General features: G+C 42.7%; 1 protein-coding gene across 2 annotated transcripts in view; it reads left to right on the top strand.

Annotated features, from left to right (window-relative positions):
* SH3RF1 (SH3 domain containing ring finger 1) overlaps positions 1–22,012 on the top strand; it is a 144,239-nt gene that overhangs the window by 8,461 nt on the left and 113,766 nt on the right. For both annotated transcript variants that reach the window (XM_044286475.1, XM_044286396.1), the window contains exon 2: positions 2,864–3,350. In XM_044286475.1, the coding sequence (XP_044142410.1) occupies positions 2,934–3,350 (417 nt within the window). In that variant the 5' untranslated portion in view covers positions 2,864–2,933. The remainder of the gene's footprint in view (positions 1–2,863; positions 3,351–22,012) is intronic.

Raw genomic sequence — 22,012 nt, 5'->3', positions numbered from 1 at the left:
CAGAATATAATACAGCATTCAGTGACCCTCACCTCCCCCTATTTCTCAGCTACTTGTCACATGTTCATAGCATGGCCCAAGGGTAGTCTGTTCCAGCCATGCATGACTACTGTCATATTGTACCGAAAGTGATTCACAATAAAAACTGATCGCTCCGGCTGATTTCAAAGAAAGTTAATTAAGGGTACTTTCACACTAGCGTTTTTCTTTTCCGGTATTGACTACCGTCCTAGGGACTCAATACCAGAAAAGAACTGATCAGTTTTATCCCCATGCATTCTGAATGGAGAGAAATCCGTTCAGGATGCATCAGGATGTCTTCAGTTCAGTCCCTGAACAGCGTTTTGGACGGAGGAAATACTGCAGCATGTTGCGTTATTATCTCCGTCCAAAATTCCGGATCAGTTGCCGGAATGCCGGATCCGGCATTAATTTATATTGAAATGACGGATCCGGCATTAAAAATACTGCAAAGCCGGATCTGTCTTTCCGGTCTGCGCATGCACAGACTGGTAAAAATGTGAAAAAAATATATAACGGATCTGTTTCTCCGGATGACATCCGGAGAGACGGAACCATTCTTGCAATGCATTTGTAAAACGGATCCGCTTGCATGCAGATTGCCATATCCGGCAGGCAGTTCCGGCGATGGAACTGCTTGCCGGATCACTCTGCCGCAAGTGTGAAAGTAGCCTAATTAAAATAACTTTTTTAGCATCAGACCCAGTGGCTTCCCATATTGCAGAGGGTCATAGTTCAAGCAGAAGTACATCACATCTGATGGAGTAACAGCTGAGCATTTGTCAAGTCCCCTTGGTAGGATATCCAATCCAATAAGTATGCAGTGTGACCGTCATGTAAAATGACATAGTAACATAGTTTGTTAGGCTGAAAAAAGAATCTGTCCATCCAGTTCAGCCTGTTATCCTGCAAGTTGATCCAGAAGATTCCATAGTCTCACTGCTCTAACTGTAAAGAATCCTCTTCTATGTTTGTGTACAAGCCTTCTTTCCTCCAGACGCAGAGGATGTCCCCTCGTCACAGTCACAGTCCTGACCCCTGATGTATTTTATACATAGTTATTAGATCGCCCCTCAGTCGTCGTCCTTGATAATCTTTCTGGGTACTGTAGTCCACCCATTATTACTTTAGTTGCCCTCCTCTGAACCCTCTCCAGCTCTGCTATGTCTGCCTTGTTCACAGGAGCCTAGAACTTTATACAATACTCCATGTGTGGTCTGACTAGTGATTTGTAAAGTGGCAGGACTATTAGTAAATATAAAATAATAAAATAATATTAGTAAATGTAAAATAATATTTAGATATTTATGTTTATTGCCTAAGGCTTGGAAGGTCCATTGGGGTTTTTAGTGAAGACTTTTCCAGCAGTTTGAAATTCTTATCATCTCTTCCCAATAATCTGTCAGACCCATTAAAGTTAGGCCTCTTGCATACAACCATATGTATTTTGCGGTTCGTGTGCATTTAGTATTTTGTGGAACGGAGCAGCTGGCCACCGATAGAACAGTACTATCCTTGTCCGTAATGTGGACAATAATAGGACATGTTCTATTTTTTTGCAGAACAGAAATATGGACATACGGAAACGGAATGCACACGGAGTAACTTCCTTTTTTTTTTTGCGGGCCCATTGAAGTGAATGGTACGCATACGGTACGCAAAAAAACCACAATGGACACGGAAAGAAAATACGCTCATGTGCAAGAGGCCTTAATAGGTTCTCACAGTGTATATTTGGATTAGTGTTGAGCGAACTTGTGTTTTAAGTTCGGCGTCTAAAGTTCAGGTTATCCAAGAATCGCGTTATGGACTCCGCTACCACGGACCATAACGGAATTTAGAATCCATAACGTGATTCTTCGATAACCCGAACTTTAGACCCCGAACTTAAAACACAAGTTCGCTCAACACTAGTTTGGATCCATCAGAAGACAAATGAAGCCACGACACTAGTGTGAGCACAGCCCTCGAAATCAGCCTATCCTGTCCCCTCTCCTGACATGTCTGATTAGTAACTACTTGTGACTCCTGTGGACTTCTTGAGCATCTCTTCTTTTTCTAACTCCCTGTTGTGTCATTCCTCTAGTATTCTTCCTAGAAATGTATGAATAAATTGACATGCATTCAGAAGGGTGTCCCACTACACAGTCAGCACTGACAACAGTGTCTGTGGAGAAATACATTTCTAGTAGGAATAACAGAGTAAGGGCACAACACAAAGTTATATCAAAAGCTGTTCCAGAATTGGCTTATTTTATAGGGCATACTATTATTTCAGACATGCCAGCATAGCTAATAGGTCCACTTTAATGCACTATTATAGTAGGCTTCATGTACTGGCTTTTACTTGAACCCAGTTTTTTTTTTGTTTTGTTTTTAAACGTAGAAATTTTCGTGGACCTTTTTAAAATGCCACAAATGTGGATTTGTTGTCCTAACGAACAAAACAATGGGGCAGTTGAGGCCAAGGCCGCGAGTTGAGCTGTATTGTATCCAAAAGCAATGAAAATAAGTCATTGTGTGCTCATCTGCAGAAATACTAGAAGCACAGAGGGAAGTCCGAACTAGAGGTCTTTTTTGGAAGAAGCTCTAAAATGTATTTTGCTGATTCATGCCGATTGTATCCTGAGAGCAATCTCAATCTCTAGATGAAAATCTGATTTAAGATTTCTCTTCATAATTAGCCATTATTTTCTTCTGCCTTCAGGCTTCACGTCTTGTGTAGAATGTCTAGAATCCTGCCCCACTATAATTACTTTAAGACGTGACGATTATTTATCTAAGCATTCTATCTGACTAAACCACGTGTTTATGTTTGTGTTTCCTTCCCATCTCGTTAAAGGTGACGATTAGAGGCATGGATATCACATAATCGGCCTTCAGTTGCGACCGCGGACTGCGAATCTTTACAAATGCTCGTCTCCTTGCAGAACAGCGCTGAGAAAAGCATGGATGAATCGGCTTTGTTGGACCTTTTAGAATGCCCGGTGTGTCTGGAGAGACTTGATGCCTCCGCTAAGGTCTTGCCATGTCAGCATACGTTCTGCAAACGATGCCTACAGGGGATTGTAAGTTCCCGGAGTGAGCTGCGCTGCCCAGAGTGCAGGACGCTGGTGGAATGTGGGGTGGACGAACTTCCTAGCAATATTCTACTGGTGAGACTCTTGGATGGAATCAAACAGAGGCCCCGGAAACCAGGGCCAAGCACTGGGAATAGCACAAACGCATTAAGAGCACAAGGTAACGTTACCACTAATTGTGGCACAAGTGACACACAGAGTACTCAAGGAGGACCTCAGAGGATCCAAGCACGGAGTCCTCCAGTGAGGGTGAGTACCTTGCATGATGTACACTGTCACAGCCTAGTCCCAACCGATTAGATCAGCCATTACGTTCTGGTATTCTTTTTCTTTAGTCATAAGCCTGGATGTATGTGGATTTCTGGAGACAATGAGCATGTAGGGGGATGCTTTATGTTCATCTTATGCCTGTTCATGCCAGGCGAGATGTGAAATCTTCTGTTCCCTCTTGTACCAGTACGATGCAGCATTCCTGACACATGTCCCTTTGGGATGTTGCTCCAGGACTTAGTTGAAACCACCCACCTTTGACACTGTTAATCTCACTGCAGATTTGTTTGAATATGTAAGGATTTTCTGCTACAATGGTTTGTCAAGATAGAGAAACTTTTTGCAAGGGTGATGCCAAACATCTGTCTCGCGACTGTATGAGGTGGATCTTGCTTATTGTGAACAGCTGTCTAGGAGGACTTGGTTAAGCCTGGGTGTGTTTTCCTTGTGTTCTTCAAAATGTTCTCTTTTATTGCTGCCTGGGTTCTGAGGTCCTTTATATTTTTACAACCATAGTGTTGTATGGTGCTAGTGTCTGATTTATAGGGCAGCGTCTAGTCTTTTTATATTGAGAAGAACATACAATCAGCAGTTCTCTTCTACAAGGACTGATATACTGTGCTATAGCCGAGCCAAACAATAGAATCTTCTTTCAGTATTGATGTGGCCACAGTGAATCTACAAACTCATGCTACACTAACGCTGCACAGCAACATCTCCTACTGTTGTACCTGCTAAACCTAAAGATACACAGAACTGTGTTACGGCCGTGGAACACGGGCGTGAGTGGTCCATGGTATCCCGGCCTGGCTTCCTGCTGACAGCAGGAGCGCATGGCGTCATTGGTTAATATGACGCTGTGCGCTTCATGCCGCCGCTGCACTACAGTAATACACTCCTATAGATCATACCAGTGTATTACTGTAGTGCAGCGGCGGCATGAAGCGCACAGCATCATAGCAACCAATGACGCCGTGCGCTCCTGCTGTCAGCAGGATGCCAGGCCGGGATACCACGGACCGCTCACGCCTGTGTGCATTCGGCCTGAAGGTTTTAGGCAGGTTTATTTTTATCAATTAAAAAACTGCAAAGTGAAAGTGAAAGAGAAATCTAAATCAAATCAATAGTCGGCGTGACCACCGCATGTCCTCAAAGCAGCATCATTTCTTCTAGGTACTTGCACCCAGTTTTTGAAGAAACTCATCAGGGATGTTGTTCTAATCATGTTAGAGAACTAACCAGATATTCTGTGGATGAAGGCTTGCTCAAATCCTTCCGTCTCTTCATGTAATCCTAGACAGACGTGATAATGTTGAGTTCAGGGCTCAGTGGGGGCCATATCATCGCTTCCAGTTATTAATGACATTGGCTGTATGTTTGGGGTTTAAACCATTAATGTCTCTTTTTTTTTTTTTTAAACCATTCATACTTTGCAGCACTTTTTCCACGTACTGTATAGGAACATGGCTGTAATGTCAGATTGGAATCAAAACCAAGTTCGGGAAATGTTTTTTTCCAGTAGTAATTAATTTCTGAAGTTATTACCCCAAGTCTCGCGAGACTTCGCGAAGTAATAACTTTGGCTCATATGAGCCAATACATTCTAATACTGTACGCTCGCTCCGTACAGTATTGAAGCTAAGTTTTATGCGAATCGACTTTGGATGTTTCATCTGAAGTCGATTCGCTCATCCCTAGTGTCTGCATACAGATACAACAACATTTGGTGATATCTGCAGACAATCTGATGTCTGTGGTGATCATACGCCTATAACAGCAGATAATACGAAGGCTGTGTTCACATCCGGCTGCTTGATCCAATGCAAATGACGACTGTCGGATGGACATAAAACTGTTGCATGCAGCGGTTGTTGTCTGGCTGAAACCCAGCATTTATGCCGGAGAGCAGGATCTTCGCCAGATATCATTGCAGTCAATGGTGGATCCAGCAGTAAAGTAGAGGATCCGACAGTGTTCTATTTTATTAGATGTATGGTCTAATAATATTGGGATATTATGTTCTATACATAGCATTGTATGGCCATGCGCGGTTCTTCAGTCTCTGCTGGGCTGTAATGTTCTACTATCGTCAAGTCCATTAGTTGAGTAACTCCATGCTTGAGGGTCCAGATAACGTGTGTGAAAGCATATATTCAAGTACTCTCACAATCATCAGAAGAAAGCTATTGCCCCAACTAGACATAGTTATAGGGCAACATAAGGAATATCATTCTCTTCCTCCTTACCTGTTTGGCATGTTGGCAGCTAGAAGATTACAAAGTCCGGAAGCTATCTATAAATGATTAGCATTCCTGCAGAGAATTGCCTGTGAAAACATTACTTCTTGAGATGTTTGCCTTCAGGAAACAAGTGTGCCCAGTGACTGTGAGGTTCCTATGCTGCGTTACACACATTGGCATGGATTACAATGGCTGCCAAATACAATATTGTATCAGGAGGGAGCGAGGACGTCTTAGATCAGACTACTTGTAGCCTTCAGTCCTGAGCATCTTCCTCGCGAATAGAAGTGTTACCTTTACATACACTGACACCTTGCTGCGCCCCTTGAGAGAAGCAAGACAAGGTCAATGGTGGGTGAAATTGTTTCATGTCACAATGACGTCAAAAAGGGACAGACACTTCAGTCCAAGGTAACTCTGCCTCCCTAGGTATCAGTTTAATAAAGAGGCTATACAATCCCACATAGTAAATGGCCAAGGTGTGAATGTTCTTCCGTCTGTTCCAAGGTTGACCATAGATGCTAATATAAATCCTCTATCCGAAGGATGTTCTGATGTTCCTCAGGTCATGGTGTCTTTATATGTGCACTGAAAATCTAGTTTATAGTCCTATCACTGAGATAGGACTTATATATTCTTAAGCGTCTCCATGGTGGATCTTCTTTTTAAAGGGGTTGTCCAGGATTACAAAAACAGAATAATGTTAGCCGAACCAGTTGACCTGTGTTGCCTATGGTTGCCTCCAAACTGTCTCTTGATGGCAAAGATAGGGCACTTGTAGTTTATTATTTTACACACATATTCTGCAGAGCTTTACAGACATTACCATCGCGCTGTCCCCAATGGGGCTCACAATATAAGTTCCCTATCAGTATGTCCGGAGTACCCGCAGGAGACCCAGACAAACGCGGGGAGAACAAAGTCCATGCAGATGTTGTCCTTGGTCGTATTTGAACCTAGGACCCCAGCGCTGCAAGGCACCAGTGCTGACCACTGAGCCACCGTGGTGTTTTCAGGGGGATGAGCTGTGTCCTGGAGGCATGCATGCTCAGCTGAGCCCAGTATGCTTGTGTATGCAGGGTCGGGAGACATGTCTATTGTGTATGGCCAGCCTAACACCCGGTCTGTACACAGGTATGGCACTATTTTGGGGGGAAAAAAGCTGCCATGTTTTTCTAATCCTGGACAAATTTTATAATGTGTATATTACATTGTGCCGGTTAATGAAGCAAAACACAAATGAATCACATTTATAACCTTGGCTATAGCTGTAGAGGAAAATATGTCTGGTCTTAGAGGTATTCACATCTCCCATACATGATGAAATCAGAATACTTGTATTTGGTGGCCAGGATTTGGGAAACAGCTGAGCGGGCTATGCTACTTTATTTTTGGTAACTCCCATAGAAGTGAATGGGAGCTATGGAAATAGCGTATCGCAGTCCGCTTGGCTGTTTTTATAAACCCAACCACCTCTGAATTGGGAATACCCCTTTAACATACATGGACTCGCGCTTTAATGTAGCCAATAGGGCTCCAGATACATGTACCCCATGGATGAATGCAGGGACGTGTGTATCCAGTGCTGTCTGGACTGTAGCCGTTGCTTGATTTGTTCATGGTCTGGTAAGCTTTCAGGAAATTGTCGGTTTCTACTGAAGTCCTTTTATGATAAAGACCAATAATATGTATTTCTCCAGTGACTCAAGCTGTGATAAGTGTGGAGTCCGCAGAGCATGCTATGTGCAAGTGCCCATTTTGCCTGTCCTGACGGTTTCCTCATCTTCCTTTCATCCGGGCTGTCATAGAGGTTACAACGGTCTTGACTGCTTATCTGATGTCATATTAGTATCGCTAACAGTTTTCCCAATTATTGGCCTTTTTTAATGGAAATGACCTAATAAATTCTAATCTTTGTTTCTGGCCCTTTTTGCTGGGTAATTGTATCTGTAGTGTATGCTATTATTATCCAGCTATATTTTCTGCCCCCTGATGCAAGTGAGAAAAATCTTGACCAAAATCAGCTTTAAAGAGAATCTGTCACCAGTGACTCCCTGTCCAACTGGTTGCATAGACACATAGCTGTCATTCACATGATTAAAGTGCCGTTTTTATTTTGTTGATCTGAAGCTCTGTTCCCAAGTTATGATACTTTTTCTTTATATGCAAATTAGGCCTTTGGTGCAATGAGGGTGTCACCATTGCTCTTGTTGAATCCAGGTTCCACTCTTTTCAGTGGACAACCGCTCTCTTGCTGCTTTGCCACTGCCTGACTCTGGCAATCAAAGCAGCGAGGTAGGGTCTGGCCACAGAACAGAGTGGAGCTTGGATGCAACAAGAGCAATGGTGACACCTTGATTACACCAAAGGCCTAATTTGTATGCTAAGTTAAACTATCATAACTTGGGAATGGAGCCTTCGACCGACAAAAGAAAAACAGATGAACCACAGCTATGTGTCTATGCAAACAGTTGGAGGTAGGTCACTGGTGACAGATCCCTTTAAGGCCCATTTTCACACTTTTGAATGCCCAGTTGTTCTTGTGCCTGATATGTAGCATTCCAGTCAATTATTTCTAAAGGGTAAAATTGTGAGGTATGGGCCCTTGTAAAAAACAGCAAAATAATGGGCAATTTATTATGTGCAAATAAGTTATTAATGTAATTTATGGCATGTGCCTGTGACATAGAATACATCTTGAAGAGCTTAGCTTAGCTAGACAATGAGGGTATTCACCAGGGACTGGCTCTGGTTAGCTGGACGTGCCGCAGACAGTAAATAAGTATCCCCCCAATGCGTTGTCTGGGAAAGGTTTACTAGTAATTAGCGAGTTGATGTTTTCAACGAGGGTTTATATTTGATCTCCCGGCTAGTAAACTGCCACCATCTTGTATTTTATTAGCTGCGTTTTTGTCTCAGTCCACTTAGATATTTCTGAAGCCTTTGCCATTGGCCAGATATCCTGTTCCCACATGTTCCCAGATGTGATAACATCTAAAAAGTGCTCTACAGATTGTAGGCAGTAAGTCAAGCTGTGCCTTGCGACGTCCACAATGATGATCACATGGCTCCCTCACGGGGAGATCAGAGGATTGCTCCGGAATATCAAGAACAGATATCTACTGCATTGGAATCATCTGTGGATTCATAATTTGCTCTTGTCTTTATTGTCTGGTTAAGAAAACATGGTAATACGTAAGTTATCCCATATTCTCATTGGTAGGAATCCCATGTTCAGAACCCATAGCTATTAGCCAGAGCAGAGATCAGCTAGAAGTAGCGGGGAGGTCCATACACGCCACATACATCCTGCAGTTTTCACTAGGTACTGTGTAATGCTTGATTTCCACTGTAGAGGCGCCACTTAGTGCTGGATTGCCCCATAGAGGGTACCCTACTAATTAAAAGGGATGGTCCAAAGCGGACAACCCCGGAGCAGTAAAGTTCTCATACTAGTGTCTATATGTGGCTTTGGTGTGGACACTTTTTTGATGCCTATGGACAATTTCTCTTAATTCTTCTTCTGATAATGTTTAGAAACTTCCACTAATAGTTCCTTAGATAACCAGTGTTTATTACTTTTCAATTTGTCTGTAAAGATTACAAATTTGCTTTGTAAGTTCACGCATTAAGCAGTTATGTCAGACTTTTAGCTAAATTTTAGGACATTATAAAGCAGTTGCTTAGTATACATTTATATTGATTTATGATTTATTATAGAAGTGGCCTGGTGCTGCAGTTCTCCTTACACAACCCTTCCTCCTTGGACCAGAGGCAGTTGTTGGATCATTAGCTAACCATGGTTAGTAGCAGTCATGTTTCAGAACGTAATTCATGATCTCTTTTTCAGATAGCTCTGTTAAGTAAAAGTAACCACATTTAGCTCTTCTCAAGCTGGTTTCATTTCTTCCATTGCTGGCCATGATGGCATCTGTGAGGCAGTGTTATTCCTCCTGTCAAAAGCAGCTGAGATCTGATGGTCCGGAAGTGTGGACTGAACCTTAGGGACTTGATATGTAAGCAAAGACCGTAAAACTGGGGAGTAAAGTTTTACAATAGCTAGTTATGTCCAAGTTGTATAAAGGGCCATTCACGTTTACAAGTGACTAGCAAAAACTGTCTCCAATGTTATACTGTGACCATAAAATGGACGTGTAAAATTGTACTACTGTTGCCATTACTCTGAACAGTTTTCTTTGCATAATGGCCATAGCAGGTATATTTAATTAGCTCACATCGTAACAACAATCGGCATAAAACATAGAGGCCTGCACAATTCACACACAGGAGTGCTTAAAAGGGGTTATCCCATGATTAGTATAAAAAATGATCAGACACCATACCGTACATGAGAGTCTCTTTCTAACAAAGCTAGAACCAGCCCTGTACCTCACATGTCTCCAGAGATCTCCCCACTCATTGCTCCAGTTGTTCTGCTAGATTTATTTCAACCTGGCAGCTTAGAGGGTTTGTCTTTACTCAGATGGTGTGTCCTTTCTGCTGCAGCTGGTGGCAGTTAAAGGATGAAACTGAGCATGTGCTTCCATCTCAGTGAGCAGGACAAAGAAATTAGAAAAAAGACCAAACAGCAGGTGGCGCTATACAGATACTCAGTAGCTATAATACATTTTTTATTACATACAATTACCAAAGTATTCAGATCCAGGTGCCGGTCTGAAAACTGTAGAATGTAATTCGTGGGACAACGGGAACAAAAACCTTTTCTTCTTGAAACACCAGGTCACCATGTACTTGGACGTTACAAACAGGCCCACGGGGTATAGCTGTGATGGAAACAATTTGTCTCCAGTTGGAGAGCTACAATACTGGCTCTTTACAGTGGCCACAGTGGCTTTACCTTTGGCTTCAGTTTTCAATACATTGTTAGAATTATTGCACATAAAGTCCCAAATTCACCCAGACCAGGCCATGCTACATGAGCCTGCCACCATCCAACATCTGCACTGTCAACACAGTGCTTCAGTCACACCAAATGTAACAAAGGTCTGGTCAGCTTGTGCTCTAAAGTCCAAATGGTGGAAGTAGCACCCTACCACCCATTGAGAATGTACCTGGAAACCATGCCATACATGTTCATCCACTGCCATAGTCATTATAAGCTCCTCACATAACCATGGCCTATATACAGGCAGTATAATATGCATGGTAAAAGGTTGGTCTCATAAAGACAATCCATGTCCATATGTCTTCTATAAGGTTCCCCATCTATGAGCCACAATAACGAGTTGCTCAATATGAGCTGTTCCTGTTGGGGCAGGCTCAAGCCTTCCTTCTAATTACATGGAGGCTGGTACATCTCAGTTAAAAAGAGAAAAGGGTCCAGCTCGATTAAAATGTTACCTTTATTTTTCAGTGCAGATAAAAGCCAGTTACACTCCAGTCTACATGTTTCGGATCAGGGACAATAGTGATCCTTCCTCGTATGTCATGAGGAAGGATCGCTATTGTCCCTGATCCGAAACATGTAGACTGGAGTGTAACTGGCTTTTATCTGCACTGAAAAATAAAGGTAACATTTTAATCGAGCTGGACCCTTTTCTCTTTTTACTTAAGTAACGCAGTGGTTCCTGGTCTGGTCCGTGCTCGGTGTGACAGGGTTTGAGCACGCCTACATTTTTTCTCTCTGGTACATCTCAGTGACTGCTATGTAATACTACATTATCAAGCCTGGCATCCCCAGGCAAAGTCCACCTCCTGTTGAGGGTGCTGGGAGCAAAGGAGTTGTCCACCACCAGTGGAGAGCAGTTACAAAGAGCATTTCTTCCCCCTGGAGGACCTGGCATGTCCATGCCCTACACCAACAGCCCATTGATTTAGAAGACTTGATGTAATACCTTGTCTATCCTGTGATGGAGCTGCAGGGAAATGGAACATTTCCTGCCAGGTTTCCCCACAGATTGCAATGGAATGATGGGAGTCCTAGAACCAGACAAACTGTTATGAGCTCACCATACTAGCAAAACTGAATGGTTCAGAGAGGACAACCCTTTTAAGCTAAAACATCTTTTCTCACAAAGCTGTTGTTTCGGCATCCTCACCCCACTATCCAGGCACAGTTTATGAAGACCAGTCATTTTCAAGTTTATCTAATGTCCGTATGAAATAGCTTTTTTTTCAGGTATTCAGTCTTGGGCCTCTTTAAGCTGTGAATAAAGCCTAGTTACAGTACTCACACCCTGGTGTTAAAACGTCGTCTACAGAACTGTTCCAAAATGTGTTTTATTTCCAGACAAACTGTGAAAAATATATTTCCAGCGGTCTACATGCTGTATAGTCTGCTATTCTCCTCACAGTGATACATCAGTCACTTTATGTATGTTATAAAGTTTTCCAAGGTATTAACCAACACACAAATAAATGGAAAGAAGAAATTCCACTCAATGAGAATCCTGTAAGAATATCCTAATTGGCAAATAGTTTAAAATTCATCTATTTGCCGTTTTACGTGTAGTTTATGAAAGCCAGAATAGTAGTTTTCTGCCATACAAAAGGCACAAATTTACGTCCAAGTTGCATTTTCCACAAAAATGTGTGACGAGCTTTTAGGCTACACTCGCATGACCATATGTATTTTGTGGTCCGCAAAATACGGATGATGTCCCTGTGATGTCCGTGTTGCATCTGTTTTTTCTGTGGACCCATTGGCTTCAATCGGTGCCTGGTCTGCATTTGCATCCTGGTCCGATCTGCACTTTTTGTAGATTATACACGGACCAATTCATTTCTATGGGTTCATGAAAAAAATGACAGCTCACGGATGTGTACAGAACTGAAATGAAATCCAACCACTCGATCCATTTCTCTGACATCTGATCTTGTGTAAATTTAATGTAATTGAATAGTCACATTGTTACAAGAGACAGGAGCATTGCCTAAAAAGCAGCCTTCACCTAGATTTCATTTTATGTTGCCTTTGTTATTGATGTGCTTTAATGAGGACAGGCAAAGGTGGACCAGATTGTGACGATAATTGTATCCATTTCCATATCTTGATGAAGGCAGAAGTTGGTCCCACACGGGAACTTTGTCAGTGCCACCTGGACTGCAAATAGCTGGGCAACTTTGTCTTGGATTCCTTAGGGAAATAAAAATTCATGACATTTTCTGGTGCAATCTGCTGTTTCCATGCATTTATTACACATTTAGCATGATACTGGCTGACATTCAAGTACTTACGTACTGTGACACAGTGAGGGGTTGTGTCTCGCAAGGCAGGTATTTTCCACCCAGCATTTGCGGCTGGGCTGGTTTCCAGCCAGTGGAGGTCAAATACCGGCCCGCAGTTTAACTGCCGGTCCGGGTTTTGGAAGCACCTGGCTGTCCTTAAATAGGCAGCTGGGCTCAGCAGAGATGTCTCTGATTTTGGGATCTGAGGCTTTGTGCCGTGCTGGAGGGCTGAGAGCCGCACGCTGGGGAAACAAGCCTGCTGTGGACTACTGGAGGCAGAACTGCCAGCAAGGTGACTTGTGTTATATAAACTTTCCATTGTGTGTGAATTACCACCAAGACTGGAAAGTTACGTGCTGTTTTGTGCAATTGCCTCAAGTGTGAATAAACACTGACATTTTGAGTTAAGAACTTGTATTTTGCCTCTGTACTGCGCCCGCTTACCCTATCTACCAGAGCGAAACCCCACAGTACCCATCTACTTATTATTCTAATGTATTGGTGAGCTTCACTAGCAAACCTCCAATATTAATTAGGTGATATTTGGCGTTGTAGAAATGGCAATTTTGGAGCATTATCTCCCTCACTTCTAGGATTTCTGCTATAAACTCGTATACTTAGGCCTCTTTCACACGGGCGTCATGTTTTTTGCCCGGATAAGAGGCGGGTGCGTTGCGGGAAAATGCGCGATTTTTCTGCACGAGTGCAAAACATTGTCATGCGTTTTGCACTCGCGTGAGAAAAATCGCGCATGTTTGGTACCCAGACCCGAACTTCTTCACAGAAGTTCGGGCTTGGGATTGATGTTCTGAAGATTGTATTATTTTCCCTTATAACATGGTTATAAGGGAAAATAATAGCATTCTGAATACAGAATGCTTAGTATAATAGTGCTGGAAGGGTTAAAAATAATAAAAAAAAGTTAACTCACCTTCTCCTCTTGTTCGCGTAGATGCCGGTCTGTTCTTTAGCTGTGGGCTGAATGACCTGAGGTGATGTCAGATCACATGCTCCAATCACATGGTCCATCACCATGGTGATGGAGCATGTGATCTGACATCACCACAGGTCCTTTAGCCCACAGCTAAAGAACAGACCGGCATCTACGCGAACAAGAGGAGAAGGTGAGTTAACTCTTTTATTATTTTTAACCCTTCCAGCACTATTATACTAAGCATTCTGTATTCAGAATGCTATTATTTTCCCTTATAACCATGTTATAAGGGAAAATAATACAGTGAATAGACTGTCACCTAGAACCCATGCGTGAAAATCGCACCGCATCCGCACTTGCTTGCGGATGCATGCGATTTTCACGCAACCCCATTCATTTCTATGGGGCCTGCGTTACGTGAAAAACGCACAAACAGGAGCATGCTGCGATTTTCACGCAACGCACAAGTGATGCGTGAAAATCACCGCTCGTGTGCACAGCCCCATAGAAATGAATGGGTCAGGATTCAGTGCGGGTGCAGTGCGTTCACCGCACGCATCGCACCCGCACGGAAAACTCGCCCGTGTGAAAGGGGCCTTAATGTTGAAATGCAACACCAAGAAGGACAAGCCATAAGGTTATGCACATTGAAGAAGTAGCAGGTGTCTCTAAGATCAGCAGATAATCAAAATGTCAAGCACCTAACTTCAATCTGTGGCACGTGGGAGGGACATAAAATCCAGATTGAAAGCAAAGTTTTTTTAGCCACATGAAATCTCAAAAAGTCATGTGGGATGATTGTATGATGCCTCCTGTTCATTGACATGCCAATTACACCACTTGTTGCAAACTGAGATGGACAGAATCCTTGAACTGAGATACTTTGGTTTATCACTCTGGAAGATCTCTGTTTGGTTAGGCCGAGATGTCAGTACTGTTCAACATTGTGTGTCCCAGTGTTTGGGAGAACAATGATGAACTGGAACGCCAGCAAGAGGTGCACAGAGGTGAATTTCTGCATGGACGGACCATCTGATTAGAAGAATGGTGCTTAGTGATCCATTCTGTACTGCAAGTGAAATCGAATGTCACATCCCAAGCCTAGGGTGGCAAACAGTGTCTACACAATCCATCAGAAGGCATGTGCACTACACTGGTCTACTACAAGCAAGATGTCCAGCTACAGGTGTTCCTTTAACCTCATGCCACAGCTCTCAAATGCTCTCATGGTGCACAGCAAGAGGGCAATGGAGACTGGAATGGAGGTCTGTCCTCTTCAGCAATGAGTCCCACTTTTATCTCAGACGCAATGATAGCCAGAGAATGGAGACCATGTGGGCAACACCATGAAGAGACCTAGTAAAGTACTGTGTATCTCCATAGACTATAGTAATACTCGACTGGTATAAAAAAGATCACTCACTAATATACAATAATGAAACATTAGAAGACATTTCAAGGACTTTTTAAAGAAAATAATTCAGATTTTAGTTACTATTCAGAGCATGTTGCGTTTTTACGCTCCTAGTCTGGAATAGACGTTTCCATTTTTAGCCTTGCAAGGTGTACTGTCATTGACCTCTCATTTAAACAGTCAGACTGAATGCATCCTTTGTCAGCCCATGAAGTAATGCATTGTGGCAGCTCATTGTGTGATTTCCAAGTGGAGAGAGGAAGAGATTTGGTTGCCCTAATAACAGGTTATCTGTGGTCCTGTACTGCTGTCTGCCTAGACATCCAGTGAAATTGTAGCTACGGGAAGGAACTCATTTAAAGGGATAGTGTTTTCTTATTGTTTTTCTTTTACCTTTCACTTATGTCCCATTTATTTTTTTGGGAGGGGGGTGAAAGGAGCAGCTAATACACAAGCCCAGTACTTAGCAATGAGGTTTAGTGAGTTGCACGCCTAATTTGCAAAGAATTATCATTCCACCATGTTAGATTTCATGATTCTATTGTAAATCTCTCACTCTGAGTCAGATTTACTAGAGTGTGTGTGTCAAAAATATGTCTCAAGAGTCTAATCTGATCCGCAAAAAATGCAGATTGGATGTGGATCAAAACTATGGTTGTGTGTATGAGCCCTAAGGGTGTGGGTCTTAGTGGAAAGGGGCTTAGCATCGTGGTAAGTGGGTGAAGCCAACCAATAGTTGGTATAGAGTTAGAGAAAATTGTCTATCCCCGCACCACAGTTCTCATCCAGCCTAAGCCCCTGTGGTAAATCTGGTGCAGGTATAGACATCTTTAGGATTAGTAAATTTTAGACTTTGTGCCTATTTGGATTTAATTTGATAGAAACAATCATTCTAAAGGACTAATCCCTGCTGATAATTGATCACAATGTTCCCTGATTCCAATGTAACAAAGCGAAGAATGATCAAGAAGGAGCCTAACTGAGCACCGTAGATTAAGATGTGACTGATGAAAACAAAACCCTACAAAGCATATGTTCCAGCAATCTGTTATGATCTATTAAAGCAGGCATGCTCAACCTGCGGTCTTCCAGCTGTTGCAAAACTACAACTCCCAGCAATCTCGGACAGCCTACAGATATTAACCTACAGCAGGGCATTGTGGGAGTTGTAGTTTTACAACAGCTGGAGGGTTGCAGGTTGAGCACCCCTGTATTAAAGCATGAAAACTCCACATTACATTGCAGTGCACTGCGAACTTATCCTTTCACGTGCTTCAGGTCCTGCAATTACCCGTCTTTATTGAATAAACTGCGGAGACTTGTAAAAGCTGAAACAAATCTGAGCGTCAATCAAAAATGTTTCCAATAAAACCCCATATATGAGTTGTCTTTGTGTGGTGTACAGAATAAAGCGTCGCTTTCTAAAGCTGCAATGAATCATGAAGGTTGTGGTTTGTGTACAGCCCTGGCTGTGAATAGCCCAGTCAGTGACTAGAACTAGAGGCCTTTGTCCTAAAACCTAACACGTATTATTACACGCTTATTTACAGGGCTGGAGAGATCCCAGGTGTCCCGGCTCCACAATATCTCACTGGGCTGCATTATTTTATGGTCTGTTTTTCAATGTCATTATTGCCAAATTTAGTTGACTACAATTTCATTTTCAATCGCCTGAGAAAGGGCACCAGAAGTTCACAATTTTGGAAGTTTCATTACTTCTGCTGTGTCAGGGCTCTTTACACTGGTGGAGGATCGGGCCAGTTATCAGGAACCATCATTCCTAGAGTTGCCACCATGTGCACAATTGTCCAGTGTAAACAGGATAGATGCTGCCGACAGTATGCAGAGTGGATGGGGGATGAATGATCCTAATAACGATCATTCACCCCCCTTTCTCTTTGCGTCAGACTACCAGGAAGTTTATTTAGGTGATCTGTTCTTGCTATTGGCCTGACATCAGCCTGTTCAAGAGGACTCCAAGATTCTGCTACTGTGATCTCTTCATTTTCAGTTTGTAAAAAAAGGACAAATCTCTATGATTATACGGTGACATATAGCTTAGCTACTTTGAGACAACTAACGAAAATTGCATTAAAAAATGGTTTTCTGGGGGGGTGGGTGGCCTTTTGAAAGAAGATGGCCAGTATGTATAATAGATGATGGAATTGAAATCTGGGGGGGTGGGCTTCTCAAAGAGGTAGTCACTTGGAGAGGTTTCACTGTATTTTGAAAGAAATGAATATATCAGTAAAGCAAAGGAGGTGAAGACTATGGTGTTAGAAAATGAAGGAAGATAAGTCTGTTTTGGTAAGTCTGTCCTGTAGGTGGGATCCCAGGAGCCCACCATTGAGACTGCCACCTGTTGGGAGAACAGGAGGCCCTGACGACTATTTTATTTGTGTAAAGTTGCCAATTTGTTGGAGAGATGCGTTCTTTCAGCTGGTGTATGTCCTGGCCAAGAGCCCCCTCCCCACTTTGCTATCCATAAATACACAATTAGGGCTCATGCACACAAACTTATTTTTTTTGCAGACCATATGCGGAACCATTCATTTCCATGGAAAAACAGAAGTTACTCCATGTGCACTCCGTTTCTGTATGTCTGTTCCATATAAAAATAGAACATGTCCTGTTATTGTCCGCATTTGTTCTGTTAGAGGCCAGGTGTTCCGTTCCGCAAAAAAATACAGATGACAACCGCAAAATACATACGATCTTGTGCATGAGCTTTTAGGGACAGGAAAGGGGTTCTCCTGAGCTACTGTCTCAGTAGGTCATATGTTTTCTGATCAGATGTACTGTGATTTTCAACTTTACAAAGATCAATCATTTTACATTTGACTGCTACATAATTTAGCCTTATTAGGCTACTTTCACGTCTGCGTTTTTGCTGGATCCGTCAAGGATCAGCAAAAATGATTCTGTCATGATATTACAACCGTCCGCATCCATTATGAAAGGATCCGGTTGTATTATCTCTAAAATAGCCAAGACGGATTTCGGCAATAAAACCATTGTAAGTTAGTGGGTGACAGATCTGTTTTCTTTTGTGTCAGAGAAAACAGATCCGTTACCATTGACTTACATTGTGAGCCATGACGGATCCGTCTTGCTCCGCATCCCAGGATGCACTCAAAAATGCTGCTTGCAGCGCTTTTTATGTGCATCATGGGAATGCAATGAAACGGAATACATTCTGGTCCCTTCAGTTCAGTTTTGTCCCTATTGACAATGAATGGAGAGAAAGCTGAAGCGTTTTCCTCCGCTATTGAGATCCTATGACGGCTCTCAATAGCGGAAAGGGAAAGCGCAGGTGTGAAAGTAGCCTTATATGTGCAGGGCCAGCTCATTAGAGTTTTCCAGAATTTTAGGTCATCAATATCTAATTGACAAGGGTCCGGCACAACGCACCTCCGCCAACCATTTCAGAGTAGCTCCAGCACTGGAAGTCGGAGCTGGAACAACACAGATCCGTCCATGGTGCAGTGGATGCAAGCGGATACTGTACTGCTGCAACCTTTGAAGGGAATGTGAGCAGTTGTCAGCTCTGCCTACCACACTATGGACAAAGCTGTGTAGTTCTAGTGTCAACTTCCGGAATAACTTCTGAGCTACCCTGAAACAGATAATAGGTGGGACCCTGGTCGATCAGATATCGGTAGCTTATCCCCAGGATAGACCATCAGTAATAAAATCCTGGAAACCCATTTAATTGTGTCCTACTGAATGTATAGTGGTTTTACTCCATCTTTAATTTTTGTGATATGGATTTCCTTTGTACTTTGTTTTGTCATGGCCTAACTATTCCCTATATATACCATATGTCTAATGGGATAGTGAAGTCTGACTGGTTGCAGTCATTGTAGATAGTGTTACAAATATCCTATGACAGCATTTAAGGGCACTGAACCATCCTGATGAACAGATTGCCCCGTCTGTAAAGGAAACCACCTATTGTTCCGTGTCACTGACTCACCTTACCGTGCAGGTACGTGCCATTTGGACATGCATATCTTTTTCCACAGGGTTTTGTTGCTCTTTTGATAGTACAGACCACTCCCTTTTCATTTCAGGTCTTGAAAGGGTTTATAATGTACCTATGTATTAAAGGCCTTTACAAGGCTCCCGTCTGAGCCACGTGCCTTATGACCCATGAACTCGCAATAAAACCAAGACTCTTCTGAGGTTGACGTGTTTTTCTGAAGAACAAAGAACCTATTCTATATAGAGGTGGTATAAAAGCGTATAAGGTGGACAAGACTGGACTATTGTGTCACCTTTTTCTAGGCTAGGATGATAAAGGTTGAGAAAATAAGTTCAAGAAACTGGGCATAAGAGTTTCCATGATGAACATTCTGAGTTTTTCTATATTTACCCAGATATTTTGCTATATTATTATTATTATTTTTTTTTTAACCTGTTCACTTTGAAAAGCCATGAAAATTGATCAAGAGTCAAAAGTCAAGAGCTTGCAGGGGACATCTCTGGTGATGATATTCCACGAAAATGAAAGTCAACTGATCATCTTCTCAAAAGCAGAAGCCATACTCTCCCAAAATGTCAGTTAATAAAACCTAACCTTTAATTAACGCATATTAGAAGGATGTAATATCCACACATTCTGGTGTCGGTGCACCAAAATTATAAGGCTAAAGAGACAGTCAAAGCATATATAAGTAACCAATCAGTCTCAATAGATATACTGAAGATTGCCAAGAACAAGTTCCTTACCACTTCATGTAGTCAGAGATGTTGCTCAAAGGACAGGACCTCAGTATCTTTACATATGGCATGTTCCTCAGTAGAGTGGACTTTCATTTGTTGCTGAGCTGATTCAGGTCCCTCAGACACCTTACCAGTAACTACTGAAGGAAATAACCATAGGCCTGTTTCCCCCTGCCGGCATAGTTCTGGCAGTCTGTTCTCTGCAGAAGAGCCTGGCGGAGCTATCTGGATCGGGTATTGCCGGACGTTATCGGTAAGCACGCCGGCCCCATTGACTATAATGGTGTCCGGCGGAGATCAGGCCTCTGCACAACCTGCACTGGCGGTAGGAGCTGTGGACCAGCCGGTCAGAACTGCTGCTGACAATGTCAAAGAAGCCATACAAAACCATTAGCTGATTGCTATCAGCCACCTGATTTCCCCTATAATTATGGACCCCCCCCCCCCTTTTCCTGAAAACGGTGACCTCAAAGATAAAATAAAGTGCGCCCCTAATGTCTCCACATTATCCTGAAACCATACAAACAAAACTCTACACTACAAAATCCACAATGGTGAGACACTGGTGAAGAGCTCATGGTGGCTTTAAACCGCTCAATTGTCGGACAGTTTATTGGGGATGAACGTTTTGTATATACTATCGTTCCCAATAATCTGCCTGTGTAAGGGTGCCACCGATCACCCAATAAGCAAGCGAAACACTGGTTCATTGGGTGAAGCAACCTAAATCATCGTTTCTGGGCAGTAGATTATATTGTGTCCACAGCAGTCTGCTGCCCAGAAACAATGAATCTGGATGAGGATGAGCGACTTATCTTTATGTAGTGGAGGGGATCCCTGCATGTAAATGCAGCTCTTCACCTCCACTGACGAGTAGGAACACATGCTTCCTGACAATCGCCTGCTTCCTCTGGCTGTGTAGCAGGCAGCATGGTATAGAGCAGGAGGAGCTGAGCAGATAGGAAAAGGTTCAGTAAAACTTGCATGTTATTCATTGAAATCTCTGCTCTTTCTAGGCTTTGGGGTCACATGGGTGGTTCTATCAGCGATTGACAGCCATCCCTGTATAACTGTATATACAGGGTTAGCTGTCAGTCACTAAGTAGGACCGCCCACTTGACTCCTAACCCTTGAAAAAGGGATATTAATCAAAGTCATTTTTTAAATATTTTTCCATACAAACTTTGTATGAATGCGTTCAGCTCCTCCTGCAGATTACACTGCCTGGTCGTGGTGACAGCTTCCCTTTAAGCTATATGTAGATCTACAATTGTTTCTACCTGTGCTGCTTGGGTCTATGGAAGTATTTATTGGGCATGCTGAAAAATGTACGACCATCATAATAATGAAAAAAGGTAATTGTCTTATTAATAGATATGTAAATCAGGTTCTCCCAGCCTCCGTAAGTAATGTTTAGTGCATGACTAGTTCCTAAGCATTGGAGGATCAGCGCTGAGGGGGTTAACACATGACAGGGCTTCAGCTTTGGTTGTAATGTAATTATGTTGCTTTAGTGCCAGAAAGGTGAATCCTGACACATCAGCACATGGCAAATCTTAGCATGCCTCTGCCATAAGCTGACAGTCAAAGCAAAGCAAACACCTAGCTGCTATAATAACAGGTTTCAGGCCGTGGCTGTGGGGAGTGGAGTATCGGCTAGCAGGCCAGATGACATTCAGAGGTGACAAAACACTGGCTTTTTGTTAAGTGTATAATTTTCAGCTACAGGCTTTTATCTTAACAACTTAACATTGCCGAAGGTAAAATAGAAAACTTGTGCTGACACGTCTGCCTCGTGGCTGCAGCCATAGGGCGGGTTTACAGCCAGAAGAGAGTCTGGAGAATAGCAGCGGCAGTGATTTATATGCGGTTCTAGCTAGTGGCACAGACTGATTCTGACAGTAATCTCCATTTTGGGATCTTTAGCTATTGCCTGAAATTTGAGGCCACTGGTTACTGAGTATAAACGTGATTTTAAAGGGAATCCGTCACATCTTCTGCCCCTGCATTGCTGCTAAGGCTTCATACCCTAAAGGTAATAGTACTGTCCCTGCAGAATACAGTTTACATTGAATTATAACAAAGGCTGAAAAAAGACATTTGTCCATCCAGTTCGGCCTGTTATCCTGGAACGTTGATC

This window comes from Bufo gargarizans, chromosome 1 (genome assembly GCF_014858855.1).
Source record: "Bufo gargarizans isolate SCDJY-AF-19 chromosome 1, ASM1485885v1, whole genome shotgun sequence".
NCBI classification, from domain to species: Eukaryota; Metazoa; Chordata; class Amphibia; order Anura; family Bufonidae; genus Bufo; species Bufo gargarizans.
Note: the sequence above shows the minus strand (reverse complement) of the source record. Positions and strands in the feature narration are given on the sequence as shown.